The sequence below is a fragment of the Oryx dammah genome, unplaced genomic scaffold, assembly GCF_014754425.2.
Source record: "Oryx dammah isolate SB20612 unplaced genomic scaffold, SCBI_Odam_1.1 HiC_scaffold_6, whole genome shotgun sequence".
NCBI classification, from domain to species: domain Eukaryota; kingdom Metazoa; phylum Chordata; class Mammalia; order Artiodactyla; family Bovidae; genus Oryx; species Oryx dammah.
The window spans coordinates 9,552,893-9,571,296 of record NW_024070190.1 but is presented as its reverse complement, the minus strand read 5'-3'; the positions used below and the strand labels follow the sequence as shown (position 1 = coordinate 9,571,296).

The window sequence follows — 18,404 nt, the reverse complement described above, 5'->3', positions numbered from 1 at the left end:
CAAATCCGACATATCTGGACACAGCCAGAGGCATGCAGGGGCGGGCTGCTGGATCACGTCTCTCGATGGAGTAGCAGAATAGGAGAAACACGCGTCACAGAAGGGAAGGCTCAACTATACCATGAGGGGGCAGCACCTCAGCAAATCCTTGATTGCAGGATTTGAACAACAGGGTAGGACAGACCAGCAGTTTCTTTATCAAAGAAACTGGGAGGTGGGGGGAGGGGGAGGGAGGGAGAGAGAGAGAGAAAGAAAGATGGAAGGTTAAATTGAAGGAATAAATTAAAGCAACGCAGGACTTCCTTGTTGGTCGAGTGGGACACTCTGTGTTCCCGATGGAAAGAAGCCCAGGTTTGATCCTGATCAGGGAACTAGACTCCACACGATGCGACCAAGAGTTGGTTTGCATGCATGCCTGTGTGCAGTCATGTCTGACTCTTTACCACCCCACGCACTGTAACCCACCAGGCTCCTCTGTCCAGGGCATTTTCCAGGCAAGAATAGTGGAGTACGCTGCCAGTTCCTCCTCCAGGGGATCTTTCTGACCCAGGGATGGAATCCACGTCTATTGCATTGGCAGGTGGAGTCTTTACCACTGAGCCACCAGGGGAGCCCAGGAGTGCACATGCCACAGCTGAATGTCCCACATGCCGCAAGGAGACTCGGAGATCCCAGGTGCTGCCACTAAGACCTGGCACAGCCAAATAAATCAGCAAATATTTTTTAAAACCTTTAAAGAGACGCAGGGTGTTTCAACTAATTACAATATATCAATCTTATAGAGTATCCTAATATTTCAGAAGGAGATCAGCCCTGGGATTTCTTTGGAAGGAATGATGCTAAAGCTGAAACTCCAGTCCTTTGGCCAACTCATGTGAAGAGTTGACTCATTGGAAAAGACTCTGATGCTGGGAGGGATTGGGGGCAGGAGGAGAAGGGGACAACAGAAGATGAGATGGCTGGATGGCATCACAGACTCGATGGACGTGAGTCTGAGTGAACTCCGGGAGTTGGTGATGGACAGGGAGGCCTGGCGTGCTGCGATTCACGGGGTCGCAAAGAGTCGGACACAACTGAGCGACTGAACTGAACTGAACTGAATATTTCAGAAAGGTGTATTAAAATAGTTATCAATGAAATGATATGATGTCAGATATTTTGCTTGAAAAAAACCAGTGTGGGATTAGGAGGAGGGGAGGGATGAGGAAGTGCAGATGAAACGAGGTCAGCCGTGAGCTGGTAATTGCTGAAGCTGGTTCTGGGTCCAAGGGGCTTATTATCCTATTCTCTCCACATTTTTACATCTTTGAAATTTTACATAATACAAATTTAGAAAAAAAAAGAAAGCAAAACCCCTGGAGTATAAAACAAGTCTAAGAAATGCCTCTAAGAGGAATGCGAGAGCTCAGAGAAGGTGTAGTTACACAGCTGGCAGGTTCACCTTCCAGGCTCACAGGAGCTCTGGGATCTAGTAAACTGGCTGACAGACTTTACATGGTTTAAGAGCCTCTCCATAAATAATCTCACTTCATACTTGCAGCACACCTGAGGGTCCTGCAAGGCAGGAATTTCATTTTCATTCTTTTGGTTGTGGACACTGAGGCTCCAAGAAGTTGCACGACTTGCCTAGGGTAACAACAAGTTGGTTCTCAGCTCAGCCACTTGAATTCCCACTTTAATGCTCCTTCCATGGTTCCACGTATTTATTTCTATCCAATGTGACCATGCTCAGCTGTCATTCGAGCTCCTGTGGCAGGAAGCCAGGCTGAAAGGCCCAGGTTTCCCTCATTAAGGTGTGGAATGTCAAGTCTTCTTGGGTAAAGACGGGCAGTGTCCCCACCATTAAGCCTCAGGTCTGTGGGATGGCAGGGGGCTGCTTGTCTGGGCTGGGATGATGGGCTCTGTGTGTGCCCAGGGTTGGGTGCAGTTACATGAAGCAGACTTGACATTCACGCAGCCCTGTTTTCCTTCCACCGCTGAGCTCAAGCACATCACACGGTTTGGTCCTATTTTTTAAGTTTTTTTTTTTTTTTCCTGATGTTGGTCATTTTTTCAGAAGTCTTTATTGAAAGTGTTACAATATTGCTTCTGTTTTATGTTTTTATTTTTTAGCCATGAGGTATGTGGGATCTCAGCTCCCTGGCCAGGGACTGAACCTACAACCCTTGCATTGGAAGGTGACATCTTAACCACTGGATCTCCGGGGAAGTCCCCATTTGGCCCTATCCTTTCCCACTTTCCCTTCCACCTTTGCTCCCTTGCCGCTCCAGTCAGCGTACCTGGGAGAGCAGTCCTCCAAAACCATCTGTCAGCCATGTACACAGAATCTGACTTGTGGCAGCTGCAAGAAAAGAGCAGGACTGGGCTTGGGACAGTCATGGATCTTCCAGCGACCAGTGCTGAAGTATCTAGTTGGCGTTCTTTACTAGGGACAGAGAGCGAACAGGTATCTCATTATCCTTACCCAGCCTGAGGGGCCAAATTAGCAGTCCCGGAAGCACCCCACCCAAGTACCTTCATCAGCCCTTACCAGACTCTGGTTTACCAGCTTCCAGCTCTAATGAAACCACCTGCTGGATGAGATCCACCCTGGGATGTTGGAGTCCCTCTGCACCACTGAAGGTCTCTCTTGTGATCGCCTCCTGCTCCTCATCTTCACCCAGTCAAGTAATGCATCTTCTACGGCCCAGCTCAAGACATACCTTCTCCACAACTGTTCTCTGACCACTCTAGCCTTTACTAATCTCTTTTCTTCTGCCTGACTTTCTATATGTTCGTTTCTTTAATTTAAAGTTTTTAATTGTGGTACAATCAGTTCAGTTCAGTCGCTCAGTTGTGTCTGACTCTTTGCGACCCCATGGACTGCAGCACGCCAGGCTTCCCTGTCCATCAGCAACTCCCGGAGTTGACTTAAACTCATGTCTGTTGAGTCGGTGATGCCATCCAACCATCTCATCCCCTGTCATCCCCTTCCCTTCCCACCTTCAATCTTTCCCAGTATCAGGGTCTTTTCCAATGAGTCAGTTCTTTGCATCAGGTGGCCAAAATATTGGAGTTCCATCTTCAGCATCAGTCCTTCCAATGAATATACAGGACTGATTTCCTTTATGATGTACTGATTGGATATCCTTGCAGTCCAAGGGACCCTCAAGAGTCTTCTCCAACAACACAGTTCAAAAGAATCAATTCTTTGGCACTCAGCTTTCTTTATAGTCCAACTCTTACATCCATACATGACTACTGGAAAAACCATAGCTTTGACTAGACAGACTTTTGTTGGCAAAGTAATGTCTCTGCTTTTGAATATGCTGTCTAGGTTGGTCATAATTTTTCTTCCAAGGAGCAACGTCTTTTAATTTCATGGGTGCAGTCACCATCTGCAGTGATTTTGGAGCCTCCAAAATTAAAGTCTGTCATTGTTTCCACTGTTTCCCCATCTATCTGTATGAAGTGATGGGACCAGATGCCATGATCTTCATTTTCTGAATGTTGAGCTTTAAGCCAACTTTTTCACTCTCCTCTTTCACTTTCATCAAGAGGCTTTTTAGTTCTTCCCTTTCTGCCATAAGTGTGGTGTCATCTGCATATCTGAGGTTATTGATATTTCTCCCGGCAATCATGATTCCAGCTTGTGCTTCCTCCAGTCCAGCATTTCCCATGATGTACTCTGGATAGAAGTTAAATAAGCAGGGTGACAATATACAGCCTTGACGTACTCCTTTTCCTATTTGGAAACAGTCTGTTGTTCCATGTCCAGTTCTAACTGTTGCTTCCTGACCTGCATACAGATTTCTCAAGAGGCAGGTCAGGTGGTCTGGTATTCCCAACTCTTTCAGAATTCTCCACAGTTTATTGTGATCCACACAAAGTCTTTCTCATAGTCAATAAAGCAGAAGTAGATGTTTTTCTGGAACTCTCTTGCTTTTCCAATGATCCAACAGATGTCAGCAATTTGATCTCTGGTTCCTCTGCCTTTTCTAAATCCAGCTTGAACATCTGGAAGTTCATGGTTCATGTACTCTTGAAGCCTGTCTTGGAGAATTTTGAGCATTATTTTGCTAAAGTGTGAGATGAGTGCAGTTGTGTGGTAGTTTGAACATTCTTTGGCACTGCTTTTCTTTGGGATTGGAATGAAAACTGAACTTTTCCAGTCCTGTGGCCACTGCTGAGTTTTCCAAATTTGCTGGCATATTGAGTGCAGCACTTTCACAGCATCATCTTTTATGATTTGAAATAGCTCAACTGGAATTCCATCACCTCCACTAGCTTTGTTTATTGTGATGCTTCCTAAGGCCCACTTGACTTCACATTCCAGGATGTCACCATCGTGATTATCTGGGTTGTAAAGATCTTTTTTGTACAGTTCTTCTGTGTATTCTTACCACCTCTTCTTAATATCTTCTGCTTCAGTTAGGTATATACCATTTCTGTCCTTTATTGTGCCCATCTTTGCATGAAAATTTCCCTTAGTATCTCTAATTTTCTTGAAGAGATCTCTAGTCTTTCCCAGTCTATTGTTTTCCTCTGTTTCTTTGTGTTGATCACTGAGGAAGGCTTTCTTATCTCTCCTTGCTCTTCTTTGGAACTCTGCATTCAGATGGGTATATCTTTCCTTTTGTCCTTTGCCATTAGCTTCTCTTCTTTTCATAGTTATTTGTAAGGCCTTCTCAGACAGCCATTTTGCCGTTTTGCATTTCTTTTTCTTGGGAATGGTCTTGATAACTGCCTTCTGTACAATATCATGAACCTCTGTTCAGAGTTCTTCAGACCCTCTATCAGATCTAATCCCTTGAATCTATTTGTCACTTCCACTGTATAATTGTAATATGGTACAGTACTCATAACATAAAATGTACCCTCTTAACCCTAAGTGTATGACTCATGGTGTTAAGTACATTCACAATGCTATGCAGCCGTCACCACCGTCTACCTCCAGAGCTCTTTTCATCTTGCAAAACTGAAACTAACCTCATTAGATAATAACTTTTATCTCCCCCTCTCCAGGCCCTGCCAACCACCATTCTACTTTTCACCTCTATGAGTTTGACTATTCTAGGTGTCTCACATATAAGTGATTGTTGTTGCTCAGTTGCTTGGTCATGTCCAGCTTTTTGCAACCCCATGGGCTGCAGCACGCCAGTCTCCTCTCTTCACTATCTCCTGGAGTTCACTCAGACTCATGTCCATTGAGTCTGTGATGCCATCCAACCAGCTCATCCTCCGTCTCCCCTTTCTTCTCCTGCCCTCAGTCTATCCCAGAATTTCCCCATGCATTGGCTCTTCACATCAGGTAGCCAAAGTATTGGAGCTTCAGGTTCAGCATCAGTCTTTCCAATGAATATTCAGGATTGATATAAATATATATACATATATATATATGGAATCATGCAGTATTTGTCCTCCTGTGTCTGGCTTACTTCACATAGCATAAAGTCCTCAAGGTCCATCCATGTTCTGGCATATATCAGAATTCCCTTGTTTTTTAGGGCTAGATAATATTCCATTGTGTGGATATACCACATTTTGTTTATCCTTTCATCTGCTGATGAGCACTTGGGTTACTTCTACCTTTTCTCTCTTGAAAATAATACTGCTATAACATGGGTGTACAAATATCTCTTTGTGTCTCTGCTTTCAATTCTTTTGGTAATTACTCAGAAGCAGAATTACTATATTGATTTATATGGTGATTCTAAGTTTTGGAGGAACCGCCATAGCATTTTCTACAACAAACTGTGCCATTTTACGTTTCTATCAACAGTACACAAAAGTTTTAATTTTTCCATATGCTCATCAACACTTGTTATTTTCCATTTTTCAGATAGAAGATTTCAGCTGAGCACCAAAGAATTGGTGCCTTCGACCTGCGGTGCTGGGGAAGACCCTTGAAAGTCCCTTGGACAGCAAGGAGATCAAACCAGTCCATCCGAAGAGAACTCAACCTTGAGTATTCACTGGAAGGACTGATGCTGAAGCTGAAGCTCCAATACTTTGGCCACCTGATGCAAGGAGCTGATTCATTGGAAAAGACTCTCATGCTGGGAAAGACCAAAGGAAGGAGGAGATGGGGATGACAGAGGATGAGATGGTTGGATGGCATGATGATTCAATGGACTTGAGTTTGAGCAAACTCTGGGAAATAGAGAAGGACTGGGAAGCCTGGAGTGCTGCAGTCCATGGGGTTGAAAAGAGTCATACATGACTGAGCGACTGAACAACAACAGCAATAAAACTATTAACAAAAGAAAGATTTTTCAAAACTGTTCCATTTAAAATACTGAGATGGAAATTCATTTATTTAGCAAGCATAACTGAACACCTAAATGCTGTGGTTATAGTGGTGGAAAAAGCTGGAACCAGTTCCCTCACTCATAAAGCTTTCACTTTAGCAGAGGGGAAAGTAATTTTATAAATTTAAATATCTACATTATTCAATTACAACTATGGTAATCGAAAAAAACTACAAGTTCAGAAACCTAAAGGAGCATTTATCAGGGACACCTGGTATGTACTAGGGAGCCAAGAATGCTGAATAAATGTGAGTTAGAGGAAGATAGGCGAAAATAGCAACCCACTCCAGTATTCTTGCCTGGAAAATCCCATGGATGGAAGAGCCTGGTGGGCTACAGTCCATAGTGTTGCAAAGAGTCAGACATGACTGAGCATGAGCATACATGCACGACGCACAATGAGGGGAAGGGGGGCACAGAGAGCCTTTGAAGCAGAAGTAATAGCATGTGCAAAGGCCCTGGGGAAGAGAGCACATGAGACTTTTGGGCACGTGAGAACATTTAATATCTCCTCCACAGCAGGCAAGAGCCCTCAACAACTCAAGATTGGCCGGGTCCTCCTATCCAATGTCATCATTTCTACGTCCAGGCAGGGCCTCCCAGGAGCCAACTACCCTCAGCTCTTCGAACAGAAGGGTCTGTGGAGCAGGCAACAGGACAAGGCATCAAGTCACTTTTCTCAGCTCTCTTTGTGACTCAACTGGGAGCATTGTTCTGAAATAAGAGCTGGAGGCAAAGTCCTCGGGTAGATTATGTTCTGAATGTCTATGCATGCGCACGTGCTAAGCAGCTTCAGTCGTGTCCAGCTCTTTGTGACCCCACGGACTGTAGTCTGCCAGACTCCTCTGGCCATGGGACTCTCCAGGCAAGAATCCTGGAGTGGGTTGCCATGCCCTCCTCCAGGGGATCTTTCTGACGCAGCGATCGAACCCATGTCTCTTACATCTCCTGCATTGGCAGGCAGGTTCTTCACCACTAGCACTATCTGGGCAGCCCCTGAATGTCCATATCCTTGTGAAAATCTGTGCTCACACTGGGGTGACTGAAATGCAGCACCCAGGATCTCTGTGTAGGCTTGTTCAGGGAGATAGGAGAGAGCAGAACCTGCCTTACAAAGGCCCCCAGTTACTTTTTGGCCAGCCGCAGACTAATGCTTTATCTATCCAACCCACCAGATTTCAGACCTCATTGGCATTAGGAGAGGATGATGAACTTTGGTCCAGGAAAGGAATCAATGACGTTCTTCCTCAGGAAGACTGAAAATACACAATAGAAAGGAAAATGAATTATTCCTTAAGTTTCCTCTAGTTTTCAGCCAGCAAAACCTTTTATCAACTTGTTGGCAAATGGAGCTGAAACCATGCCCTTAACTAGGAATGGACCTTTTTTGACCCTATGGACTATAGCCCGCCAGGCCCTTCTGTCCATGGGCTTTCCCAGGCAAGAATACTGGAGTGAGCTACCATTTCCTTCTCCAGTGGATTTTTCCAATCCAGGCCTGAGAGACAGGGAGGAGAACCCAGGCTCCCATAAGGATGAAGATGGTTAATTAACACTCCCGGCCTCTTTTGCCTGGGCTAATGGTGCAAACAATTCTGGGGATGATGTATTTCGACCAAATTAAAAAGCAGTTACTTTCCCCTGCAGATTATTTACAGGGAAAGACAATAAAACTTGAATAAATGTTGTTGAGCTTGTACCTAGTCAGAGGAGAGGCACTACCTGATATGGCTGTGCTGAGAGAGGCTAGGTGGGAGGAGAGGATGTCTGACTGATCCCAGCAGGAGGACGGTGGCTGCGTCTCTCTGAGGACCTGCAGCCTCACACCCAGTGAGATTTGCGGGGGAGACAGGGGCCTGCTTGGCTCACCCCATTATTTACAGACCCAGGGATCTCCGAGTTAGCTGGTCCATGCACACAGATGTGATAGGAATTATTATCCTAGACAGCCCTGGAGGAGAATTAGAATCAGAAAGAGCTGTCCATTCTCTCTGTCCTTCAAGAACTACCTTAGATTTCTTAGGTACAGTAAGTCCCCTACATGTTATAAATGTTGTAGTTCAGTTGCTAAGTCATGCCCGGCTCTTTTTTGACCCTATGGACTATAGCCTGCCAGGCCCTTCTGTCCATGGGCTTTCCCAGGCAAGAATACTGGAGTGAGCTACCATTTCCTTCTCCAGGGGATTTTTCCAATCCAGGGATTGAATCCATAGCTCTTGCACTGGCAGGCAGATTCTTTACCACTGAGCCTCCAGGGTAGCCCAATGTCGTCTACATACAAATCTTCAAGATGGGAACTTTCAAGGATAGGAACATGCCCAGCTATTTTGCTGTACTTTTCAAGGTACTGTACTGTAAGATTAAAATGTTTTCTTTATTCTTTGTGTATTGTTTATGTGAAAAGTATTATAAATCTATTACAGTACATTGCTATATAGCAGATTGTGTTAGTTGGGTACCTAGGCTAACTTTGTTGGACTTGGGAATAAACTGGACCTACAAATGAGCTCTTGGAACAGGACTCCTTCATATGTAGGGGACTTGCTGTAACTTGATGCTTGTTTTCCTAGAAGAAGGAAGAGTAACCAGTGGAGCAGGTTTGTAGTCCTCACATGAACTTTTCACTTCAAGATGTTGCCCATGAACTATTTTCAGGACAAAAGTTAAAATCTGTATCAGACAGACTCTGGCACCCAAATACCCGAGTTTGAGTCATACATACACAGACACGCACACAATCACACCTGAATACGCATGTGTGTGTATAAGTACGGTGGTCTTGGGCCAGTGCCTTTGTCCCTCTCTATTTTGGTTTGTCCATAGATAAAAAGAAGTTTTGGTGAGGATTTAAAAAGTTACTATAATTTTTAGTGCTCTGAGAACTTGGCACATGGTAAACACCAGGTAACTGTTAGCTATTACCTTTTGTTAAATATGTCTAAGTATTACAAGGTTGGAGGCCAGAATGCAATGCCAGCTTCCCCAGTGCATATTGCTATTCAAAAAGGTAGGTAATCTAAAGGGGTGGGAAAGAAATTCTTCCTCTAGGAGCTCAGATAAAGGTTATTTTCATGTTGAATGAAAAATAAGAGCTCATGGATATTTAATGTTTAAAAAAATGTAAACCTAGGTATATAAGTCTGCCGACTAAGGTCCGTCTAGTCAAGGCTATGGTTTTTCCAGTAGTCATGTATGGATGTGAGAAGGCTGTATTGGACTGTGAAGAAGGCTGAACGCCGAAGAATTGATGCTTTTGAACTGTGGTGTTGGAGAAGACTCTTGAGTGTCCCTTGGACTGCGAGGAGATCCAACCAGTCCATTCTGAAGGAGATCAGCCCTGGGATTTCTCTGGAAGGAATGATGCTGAAGCTGAAACTCCAGTACTTTGGCCACCTCATGTGAAGAGTTGACTCATTGGAAAAGATTTTGATGCTGGGAGGGATTGGGGGCAGGAGGAGAAGGGGACGACCGAGGATGAGATGGCTGGATGGCATCACCAACTCGATGGACGTGAATCTGAGTGAACTCCGGGACTTGGTCATGGACAGGGAGGCCTGGCGTGCTGCGATTCATGGGGTCGCAAAGAGTCAGACACGACTGAGCAACTGAACTGAACTAAGTCTGCTCACCAGTGTTTTTTAAAAGTTATTTATTTTTTAATTGAAAGATAATTGCTTTACAGAATTTTGTTGTTTCTGTCAAACATCAACAAGAATCGGCCATAGGTACACCCACGTCCCTTCCTCCCGAACCTCTCTCCCATCTCTCTCCCTATCTCATCCTTCTAGATTGTCACAGAGCCCCTGTTTGAGTTCCCTGAGTCATACAGCAAATCCCCATTGGCTATCTATTTTACATATAGTATTGTAAGTTTCTATGTTACTCTCTCCGTACATCTCACCCTCTGTCTCCTCCCCTCTCCCCATGTCCTAAGTCTGTTCTCTATGTCTGTTTCTCCATTGCTGCCCTGCAAATAAATTAATCAGTGTCATTTTTATAGATTCCATAGATATGCATTAGTATATGATATTTAAGCTATTTCAAATGTATCTTTGATCCCTACTATGTACCACAGTGCAGTGTCTGCAATACAAGAAGAAAGAAAGGAATGAAAGAAAAGAAAGGAAAGAGAGAGGGGAGGAAGGTGAATATATTAAATAACTAGCTCTATTTATATCAGGTGTTGAATATTCATTAGAGACAGCAATTTATTTTTTTACTTTTTTGGTTCCTACACATCAGAGGCCGATTCAAACCAGAACAATTGCCATATTATTCTGCAAACAATAGATACTCCACTGCTGGGATCCCAGTGAAACGAATGAAAATGAACCTGAACAAAACATAGTGTTAGCGTTCCTGAGGAACGAGATAGCCAAACAGAAGCTCTGCTCCTTCTCCCTGGACCTCTCAGCTTGTCCTTGGTGGCTGACTCTTAACAACTTTCCCTATTGACTCCCGTTATCTGTGAAGAAGCCAAGTGCCTCGTCTCTGCTGGCTCACCATCCTCCCTGACGTGACTCTCCTCTGCTTGGTTTTCTGCATTCACTCTGATATGTGCTGTGTGTGGGTGCTCAGTCACGTCCGACTCTGTGCGACCCCGTGGACCGTGGCCCCCCAGGCTCCTCTGTCCACGGGATTCTCCAGGCAAGAGTACTGGAGTGGGCTGCCGTGCTCTCCTCCAGGGGATCTTCCCAACCCAGGGATCAAACCCAAGTCTCTCGCATTGCAGGCGGATTCTTTACCGTCTGAGCCATCAAGGAAGCCCAGTCTGATCATAGACACACTTTTTAAAAAAAATAAATTTATTTTAATCGGAGGCTAATTACAATATTGTAGTGGTTTTTGCCATACATCGACATGAATCAGCCATGGGCACACATGTGCCCCCATCCTGAACCCCCTCTCCCACATCCCTCCCCATTCAATCCCCCAGGATCATCCCAGTTCACCAGCCCTGAGCACCCTGTCCCATGCATCGAACCTGGACCAGCAATCCGCTTCACATATGATAATATACACATTTCAATGCTACCCTCCCCAATCATCCCACCCTCACCTTCTCCCACAGAGTCCAAATAACTGTTCTTTACATCTGTGTCTCTTTTGCTGTCTCATATATAGGGTCATCATTACCATCTTTCTAAATTCCATATATATGTGTTAGTATTGCCACAGGACTGGAAAAGGTCAGTTTTCATTCCAATCCCAAAGAAAGGCAATGCCAAACAATGCTCAAAGTACCGCACAATTGCACTTATCTCACATGTTAGTAAAGTAATGCTCAAAATTCTCCAAGCCAGGCTTCAACAATATGTGAACCGTGAACTTCCTGATGTTCAAGCTGGTTTTAGAAAAAGGCAGAGGAACCAGAGATCAAATTGCCAACATCCGCTGGATCATGGAGAAAGCAAGAGAGTTCCAGAAAAACATCTATTTCTGCTTTATTGACTATGCCAAAGCCTTTGACTGTGTGGATCACAATAAACTGTGGAAAATTCTGAAAGAGATGGGAATACCAGACCACCTGACCTGCCTCTTGAGAAACCTGTATGCAGGTCAGGAAGCAACAGTTAGAACTGGACATGGAACAACAGACTGGTTCCAATTAGGAAAAGGAGTACATCAAGGCTGTATATTGTCACCCTGCTTATTTAACTTCTATCCACAGTACATCATGAGAAATGCTGGGCTGGAAGAAGCACAAGCTGGAATCAAGATTGCTGGGAGAAATATCAATAATCTGAGACATGCAGATGATACCACCCTTATGGCAAAAAGTGAAGAGGAACTAAAAAGCCTCTTGATGAAAGTGAAAGAGGAGAGTGAAAAAGTTGGCTTAAAGCTCAACATTCAGAAAACAAAGATCATGGCATCTGGTCCCATCACTTCATGGGAAATAGATGGGGAAACAGTGGAAACAGTGCCAGACTTTATTTTTGGGGGCTCCAAAATCACTGCAGACGGTGACTGCAGCCATGAAATTAAAAGATGCTTACTCCTTGGAAGAAAAGCTATGATCAACCTAGATAGCATATTCAAAAGCAGAGACATTACTTTGCCAACTAAGGTCTGTCTAGTCAAGGCTATGGTTTTTCCTGTGGTCATGTATGGATGTGAGAGTTGGACTGTGAAGAAGGCTGAGTGCTGAGAATTGATGCTTTTGAACTGTGGTGTTGGAGAAGACTCTTGAGAGTCCCTTGGACTGCAAGGAGATCCAACCAGTCCATTCTGAAGGAGATCAGCCCTGGGATTTCTCTGGAAGGAATGATGCTAAAGCTGAAACTCCAGTACTTTGGCCACCTCATGAGAAGAGTTGACTCATTGGAAAAGACTCTGATGCTGGGAGGGATTGGGGGCAGGAGGAGAAGGGGACGACCGGGGATGAGATGGCTGGATGACATCACAGACTCGATGGACATGAGTCTGAGTGAACTCCGGGAGTTGGTGATGGACAGGGAGGCCTGGCGTGCTGCGATTCATGGGGTCGCAAAGAGTCAGACACGACTGAGCGACTGAACTGAACTGATGCTGTATTGGTCTTTTTCTTTCTGACTTACTTCACTCTGTATAATAGGCTTCAGTTTCATCCACCTCATTAGAATTGACTCAAATGCATTCTTTTTAATGGCTGAGTAATATTCCATTGTGTATATGTACCACAGCTTTCTTATCCATTCATCTGCCAATGGGCATTTAGGTTGCTTCCATGTCCTGGCTACTGTAAACAGTGCTGTGATGAACATTGGGGTACAAATGTCTCTTTCAATTCTGGTTTCCTTGGTGTGTATGCCCAGCAGAGGGATTGCTGGGTTGTAACAGCCACACTTTTTAAGAGCACACAGCACAGCCAAGCGGTGTGCCCAGAGTATAGCCCAGGGCCAGGGGCACCAACCATAGTTAGAGAGATTAGAAAACTGGGCCATATATATATGTTTCCCATTGCCCCTTACTTTGAGGCAGGGCTTCTGTAAAGCTCCATTTTCCCCAACCCTATACAAGGATATGTTGCCCACAAATGTACAGTAACTGGTCAAATGAGATGAGATGTATACAAATATCCCCCAAACCTATAAACCTATGCATGTGCAAGTGTGCACGCAAACACACACAACAATTACTCCTAAGTATATTTTTTTTGCAGGAAGAGGGATCCCTTCCAGGGCCCAAGTGTACACTCTTGTCAAACACTCAGAAATGAATTGTCTAAGGAGACACTTGTGCTAACAAAGCAAGAAACCTTATTGGGAAGGGGGCACTAAGGTTAACAGCAGGAGGGTAAGGGAACCCAGGAGAACCATTCTGCCAAGTGGTTCACATGTCAGGTTTTATGGTGATAGGATTAGTTTCCAGGCTGTCTCTGGCCAATCATTCTGACTCAAGGTCCCTCCTGGTGGCGTGAGCATCACTCGCTTGAGATGCATTCCAGCCAGGATTCTGGGAGGACATATGGACTGGCATTGCCTGTTTCCTTTCGACCTTTCCTGAATTCTTCTGGTTGGTGGTGGCTTGTTAATTCTGTTTTTTACCAGGACCTCCTTTTGTAAAATAACCCACGCAGTGGTTACTGTGGTGCCTGGCCAAGGTGAGCGGTTTCAGTCAGTGTTTCCCCTAACAAGTCTGTACTAACATAATTTAAACTTGGTTTCCGGGGTAGTGCTAGTGGGAAAGAACTTGCCTGCCAATGCAGGAGACATAAGAGATGTGGGTTCGATCCCTGAGTTGGGAAGATTCCCATGGCAACTCACTCCAGTATTCTTGCTTTGAGGGCTACAGTCCATAGGGTCACAAAGAGTCGGACCCAACTGAAGCGACTTAACATACACACAATTTAAACTTGGATTATGTCCTCAGTACAAGAAAACAGAACCAAGACTGTGGCTACTGCAGATGTAAAAACATGAAAGTGGGGAAAAGGCCACGTGAATCAGGCATTCATTTGCCCCTGTGGAAATAGTGCCTCAATTCTCCTTTGGGGCGCATCCCTCCCTCAGGCCTGGCCTCTGCCATTGAAAGGGGAAGAGCACCACTTTCTCCAGGGGAGCGCTTGACCCAAGCCTGACCAGTACGATCACTCCGTCTCCCTGGCTGTGACTGGCTCCAGAAATCACATGACTCAAGCTGGGTTGGTCACTCAGAAACACACAGCTTTCATTTGACCTGTATCTCCTTCTCGGAGAAGGCAACGGCACCCCACTCCAGTGCTCTCGCCTGGAAAATCCCATGGACGGAGGAGCCTGGTGGGCTGCAGCCCCTGGGGTTGCCAAGAGTCGGACACGACTGAGCGACTTCCCTTTCACTTTTCCCTTTCCTGCATTGGAGAAGGAAATGGCAACCCACTCCAGTGTTCTTGCCCGGAGAATCCCAGGGACGGGGGAGCCTGGTGGGCTGCTGTCTCTGGGGTCGCACAGAGTCGGACACGACGGAAGCGACTTAGCAGTAGCAGCAGCCTATCTCCTTCTAACCACCTCACTCCCTGCCACTTCAGATTGAGGGCAGCCACCCACTAGTAGTGGGGACTGGAGCAGAGGCACAAAGGGATAAAGGACCTAAGAGGTGTCCCCTTTTGCTCTCTGCAGTTGCCTCCTACTCATCCTCCAAGCAGGCTCACAGTCACTGGACTGGGAAGGCTTTTCTCATCCTCCTGGCCCCTCACCGGCACTCACTCAGCCTGTTACAGCACCCCACGACTGTGTCTCTGCTGCTGCTAAGTCGCTTCAGTCGTGTCCGACTCTGTGTGACCCCACAGATGGCAGCCCACCAGGCTCCCATCCCTGGGATTCTCCAACAAGAACACTGGAGTGGGTTGTCAATGCCTTCTCCAATGCATGAAAGTGAAAAGTGAAAGTGAAGTTGCTCAGTCACGTCTAAGACTCTTAGCAACCCCCATGGACTACAGCCTACCAGGCTCCTCCGTCCATGGGATCTTCCAGGCAAGAGTACTGAAGTGGGTTGCCATTGCCTTCTCCGGAGGGTCTTCTCTAGCCAACCAATTATAAATTCCTCAAGAGGCCAGAATCTAAAGGAGCTCTTCTTATTCATGTCTTTATACACCGCAGATAGCACAGACCTCGTAGCATGTACATCCCTTACTGTGTGCCAGGAACTGTTTTAGGTGCTTGGATGCAGCAATAGAGAAAACAGTCTCTGGAACTGTAGAAACTTCAGATGTATGCTTACTAACTGCTTTAATAAACAGCTGTGCTGCATTCTATCAAAAGCGAGCCTGCACCCAGGTCCTCCAGGAAGAAGAACTGGAATCACTTGTTCTTTAGGTAATTATACCCTGGTTGGATAATAAGCAAAAGTTAGATGCAGCACGGTAGTTTAATAATCTATTTATTTAAAAATGGGTGACTAATCATGTTTGCCTCTTTTTGTTCTTAATCTCTAAGATAAGGTATTTCATTGGTTGTGACTGATGTGTAATCCACAAAGGAAACTGTACAAATCAAAGACAGATCAATTATTATTATTAATTGATATCCATTCAGTGAAGATATCCATGTAAACTGCCCAAACAAATAGATTTGATGGAAAAAGAACATCCAACTTTGGAAAAATTTTCTTTTTGTTCTGAAATATCAGTCCTCTACATCTAGAGTCTACCTAAACTGAGGTCTGCTGGTGGCTACCAGAATTCCAGGCATAACTTCAAAATATAATAATCCATCTCCTGGTGAACCTTGCAAACACAAACTGCTTCAGTGATGGAAATCCTACGTAATCAGCACTTTAAAATAATTGTTTTTATAAAAAGATCATACGTACAACAGTGTATGTCTTTCTTTTGGAAACTACTCTGTGGGCTTACCTGACTATATTAGCTGTTCTTGACTCCACTTTGCAACGCAGGTGAAAGATATTTGGGTGGAAGGCCCTACCTTACCAGTGATGCACCGTTATAAATGTCGCAGAAGTAATGGCGACAACTCGACTAAACAAATCTGACTCTTACATGATTCCTTTTCAAACAGTAAGAAATGGAGGTCATCTGACTGATGAATAACCAGGCTAAGAGGAGCTCTGGAAGTCCTGTGTGTGCCCACACAATTAAGATGAGCACTCAGTGAAACTGCTTTCCCAGACAGGATGAAGGATGATCGATCACGAAACAAACTGTATATATATTACACTGAAAGGGCTTACAGGTAACTCTGGCCCAAGGCCACCGCCATTTCGTTTCGCAGGATCAAACCCCTCAAGGGGTTAATTGAGGGGGAAAAACCAGTTAATGCTTTGCACAGGAAGATCCTGCGGCTGGGTCCAGCGTTGGTTTACATTTATGAGACGGTAGCAAGAGGGGGAAATTGTTCTTTGTATGCACGATTGAAGACGGGACTATAGAAACTGCCGGGGAGTTTCAACAATATCAGAACGATTCAGACGCTCAGGGCTCGCCCAAGAGCAATCAGTCCGAATCTCGGGAGTTGGAGCCCACGCATGAAGCACTTTTTAACCAGGTAATACCACACTGCAGCGGTGGCTGACAACACTGGGTGAAGTGAAGCCGCTCAGTCGTGTCCGACTCTTTGCGACCCCATGGACTGTAGCCTATCAGGCTCCTCCGTCCATGGGATTTTTCAGGCAAGATTACTGGAGTGGATTGCCCCAACACTGGGTAAGTAATTCCAATTGGAAGCAAATCCTCTTTCTTTTGGGAAGGCTTCTAGGACCCAAACTTCCTTCAGGAGGTCTCTCCCCGTAGCCTGGGGAAATTTCAGCTCCCAGGTTCGGTCCCAGAGCTTCGTAAACGGGGCTCAGCTGAGCAGCATTGGTTTAGTAAAGGGCTTTTAAGCACACCTCCTCGCAAACACCCTACCTAAGTCCAACACGGAGGCTGAAGCACCCAGACCCAGGGAAGACCATACTAACCACCCTCGCGTCACTGAACGGTGGTCTCGGCGAGGAACATGGCTGAGAGCAGAGGGCGCAAGCGCAGACCTGCGCCGAGCGCAGAGGGCGGAAGCTCGGGCCGACGCCGAGCGCAGAGGGCGCATGCGCGGCCTTATGGCGCGTTGCTTCCGGCCGGCGGAGGAGGGGACTGCAGCCCTGGGGGCGGACCCTGGGTCGCGACCTCTCCCTCGTAGCCGGCTCGGCGACTTCGACCCCACCCCTACTCGGGCGGTGACCCCCCCACCCGAGCCTACCCGCATGGCCCGGCACGTATTCCTGACTGGGCCCCCAGGTAATCTTGCCCGTGTCCGCACCCTCCACGAGGCCGAGGGGTGGGCGTGGGGGGCGCGTGGGGTCGCGGCAGCCGGTGCTCTCCGCCTCTAAAATTCCAGGTGTTAAGTTACAGGCTTGGTGGTCAGAAGCCTGTGTTTCCTTTCCCGGAAAATGTGATTTGAGTGCATAAGGTAAATGAAATGAAGCCAACTTCAGGAGGGCGAGACCAGCTTGTGATGGGATAGCACCTGGGCTTCCGTATTAAGGTGTTAGGTAGGATCAAAGGCAGTAGTAGTATTACTACCCCTGGTAGCTCAGACGGTAAATAAATCGCCTGCAATGTGGGAGACCCGGGTTCGATCCCTAGGTGGGGAAGATCCCCTGGAGGAAGGCGTGGCAACCTATCCCAGTATTTTTGCCCGGAGAATCCCATGGACGGAGGAGCCTGGTGGGCTACAATCTGTGGGGTCGCAAAGAGTTGGACATGTCTGAGTGACTAACACTTTGAAGTTGTGATGTGCACAGGCCATATTTCAGGATCTCTGCCACCACCGAAGTGTCTGATTTCTGTCGAAAGCCACACGCGCCTGTATTTATCATGAAAGAGCGGAATTCCAGTTGCAGGATAGTGCAACCGTGTTCCCTATCCACCTTCACTGACGGCCCCACCCCATCCCAATTTCCTGCATGAGTGAGGTCGCAGGTTGAGAGCTTTGGTACCCCAACACAGGGGGGCTGGGTACTGGGCACCCCCACCCAGACCCTACCTTGGTGCCTGTCCCTTCTAATGCAAATCCCTCCAACCTCAGGCTGTGAAAAGTCTCATCTTTGAAAGGAGGTAGTGTGAGAGACTGGTGGAACAGATAGATGCCTTTTAAGCCAAGATGCTGCACATAGTTAAGGCGTTACTAAAAGAAGAGGCAGGAAGGTTGTGGCAGCATCAGA

General features: G+C 46.0%; 1 protein-coding gene across 2 annotated transcripts in view; it reads left to right on the top strand.

Moving 5' to 3' along the window:
- Positions 1–17,271: 17,271 nt before the first annotated feature.
- NTPCR (nucleoside-triphosphatase, cancer-related) overlaps positions 17,272–18,404 on the top strand; it is a 36,507-nt gene continuing 35,374 nt past the window's right edge. Inside the window, exon 1 of one of the 2 annotated variants that reach the window (XM_040242734.1) lies at positions 17,272–17,478. In XM_040242734.1, coding sequence (XP_040098668.1) covers positions 17,289–17,478 — 190 coding nt within the window. In that variant the 5' untranslated portion in view covers positions 17,272–17,288. The remainder of the gene's footprint in view (positions 17,479–18,404) is intronic. The other variant, XM_040242735.1, reaches the window with a different exon arrangement.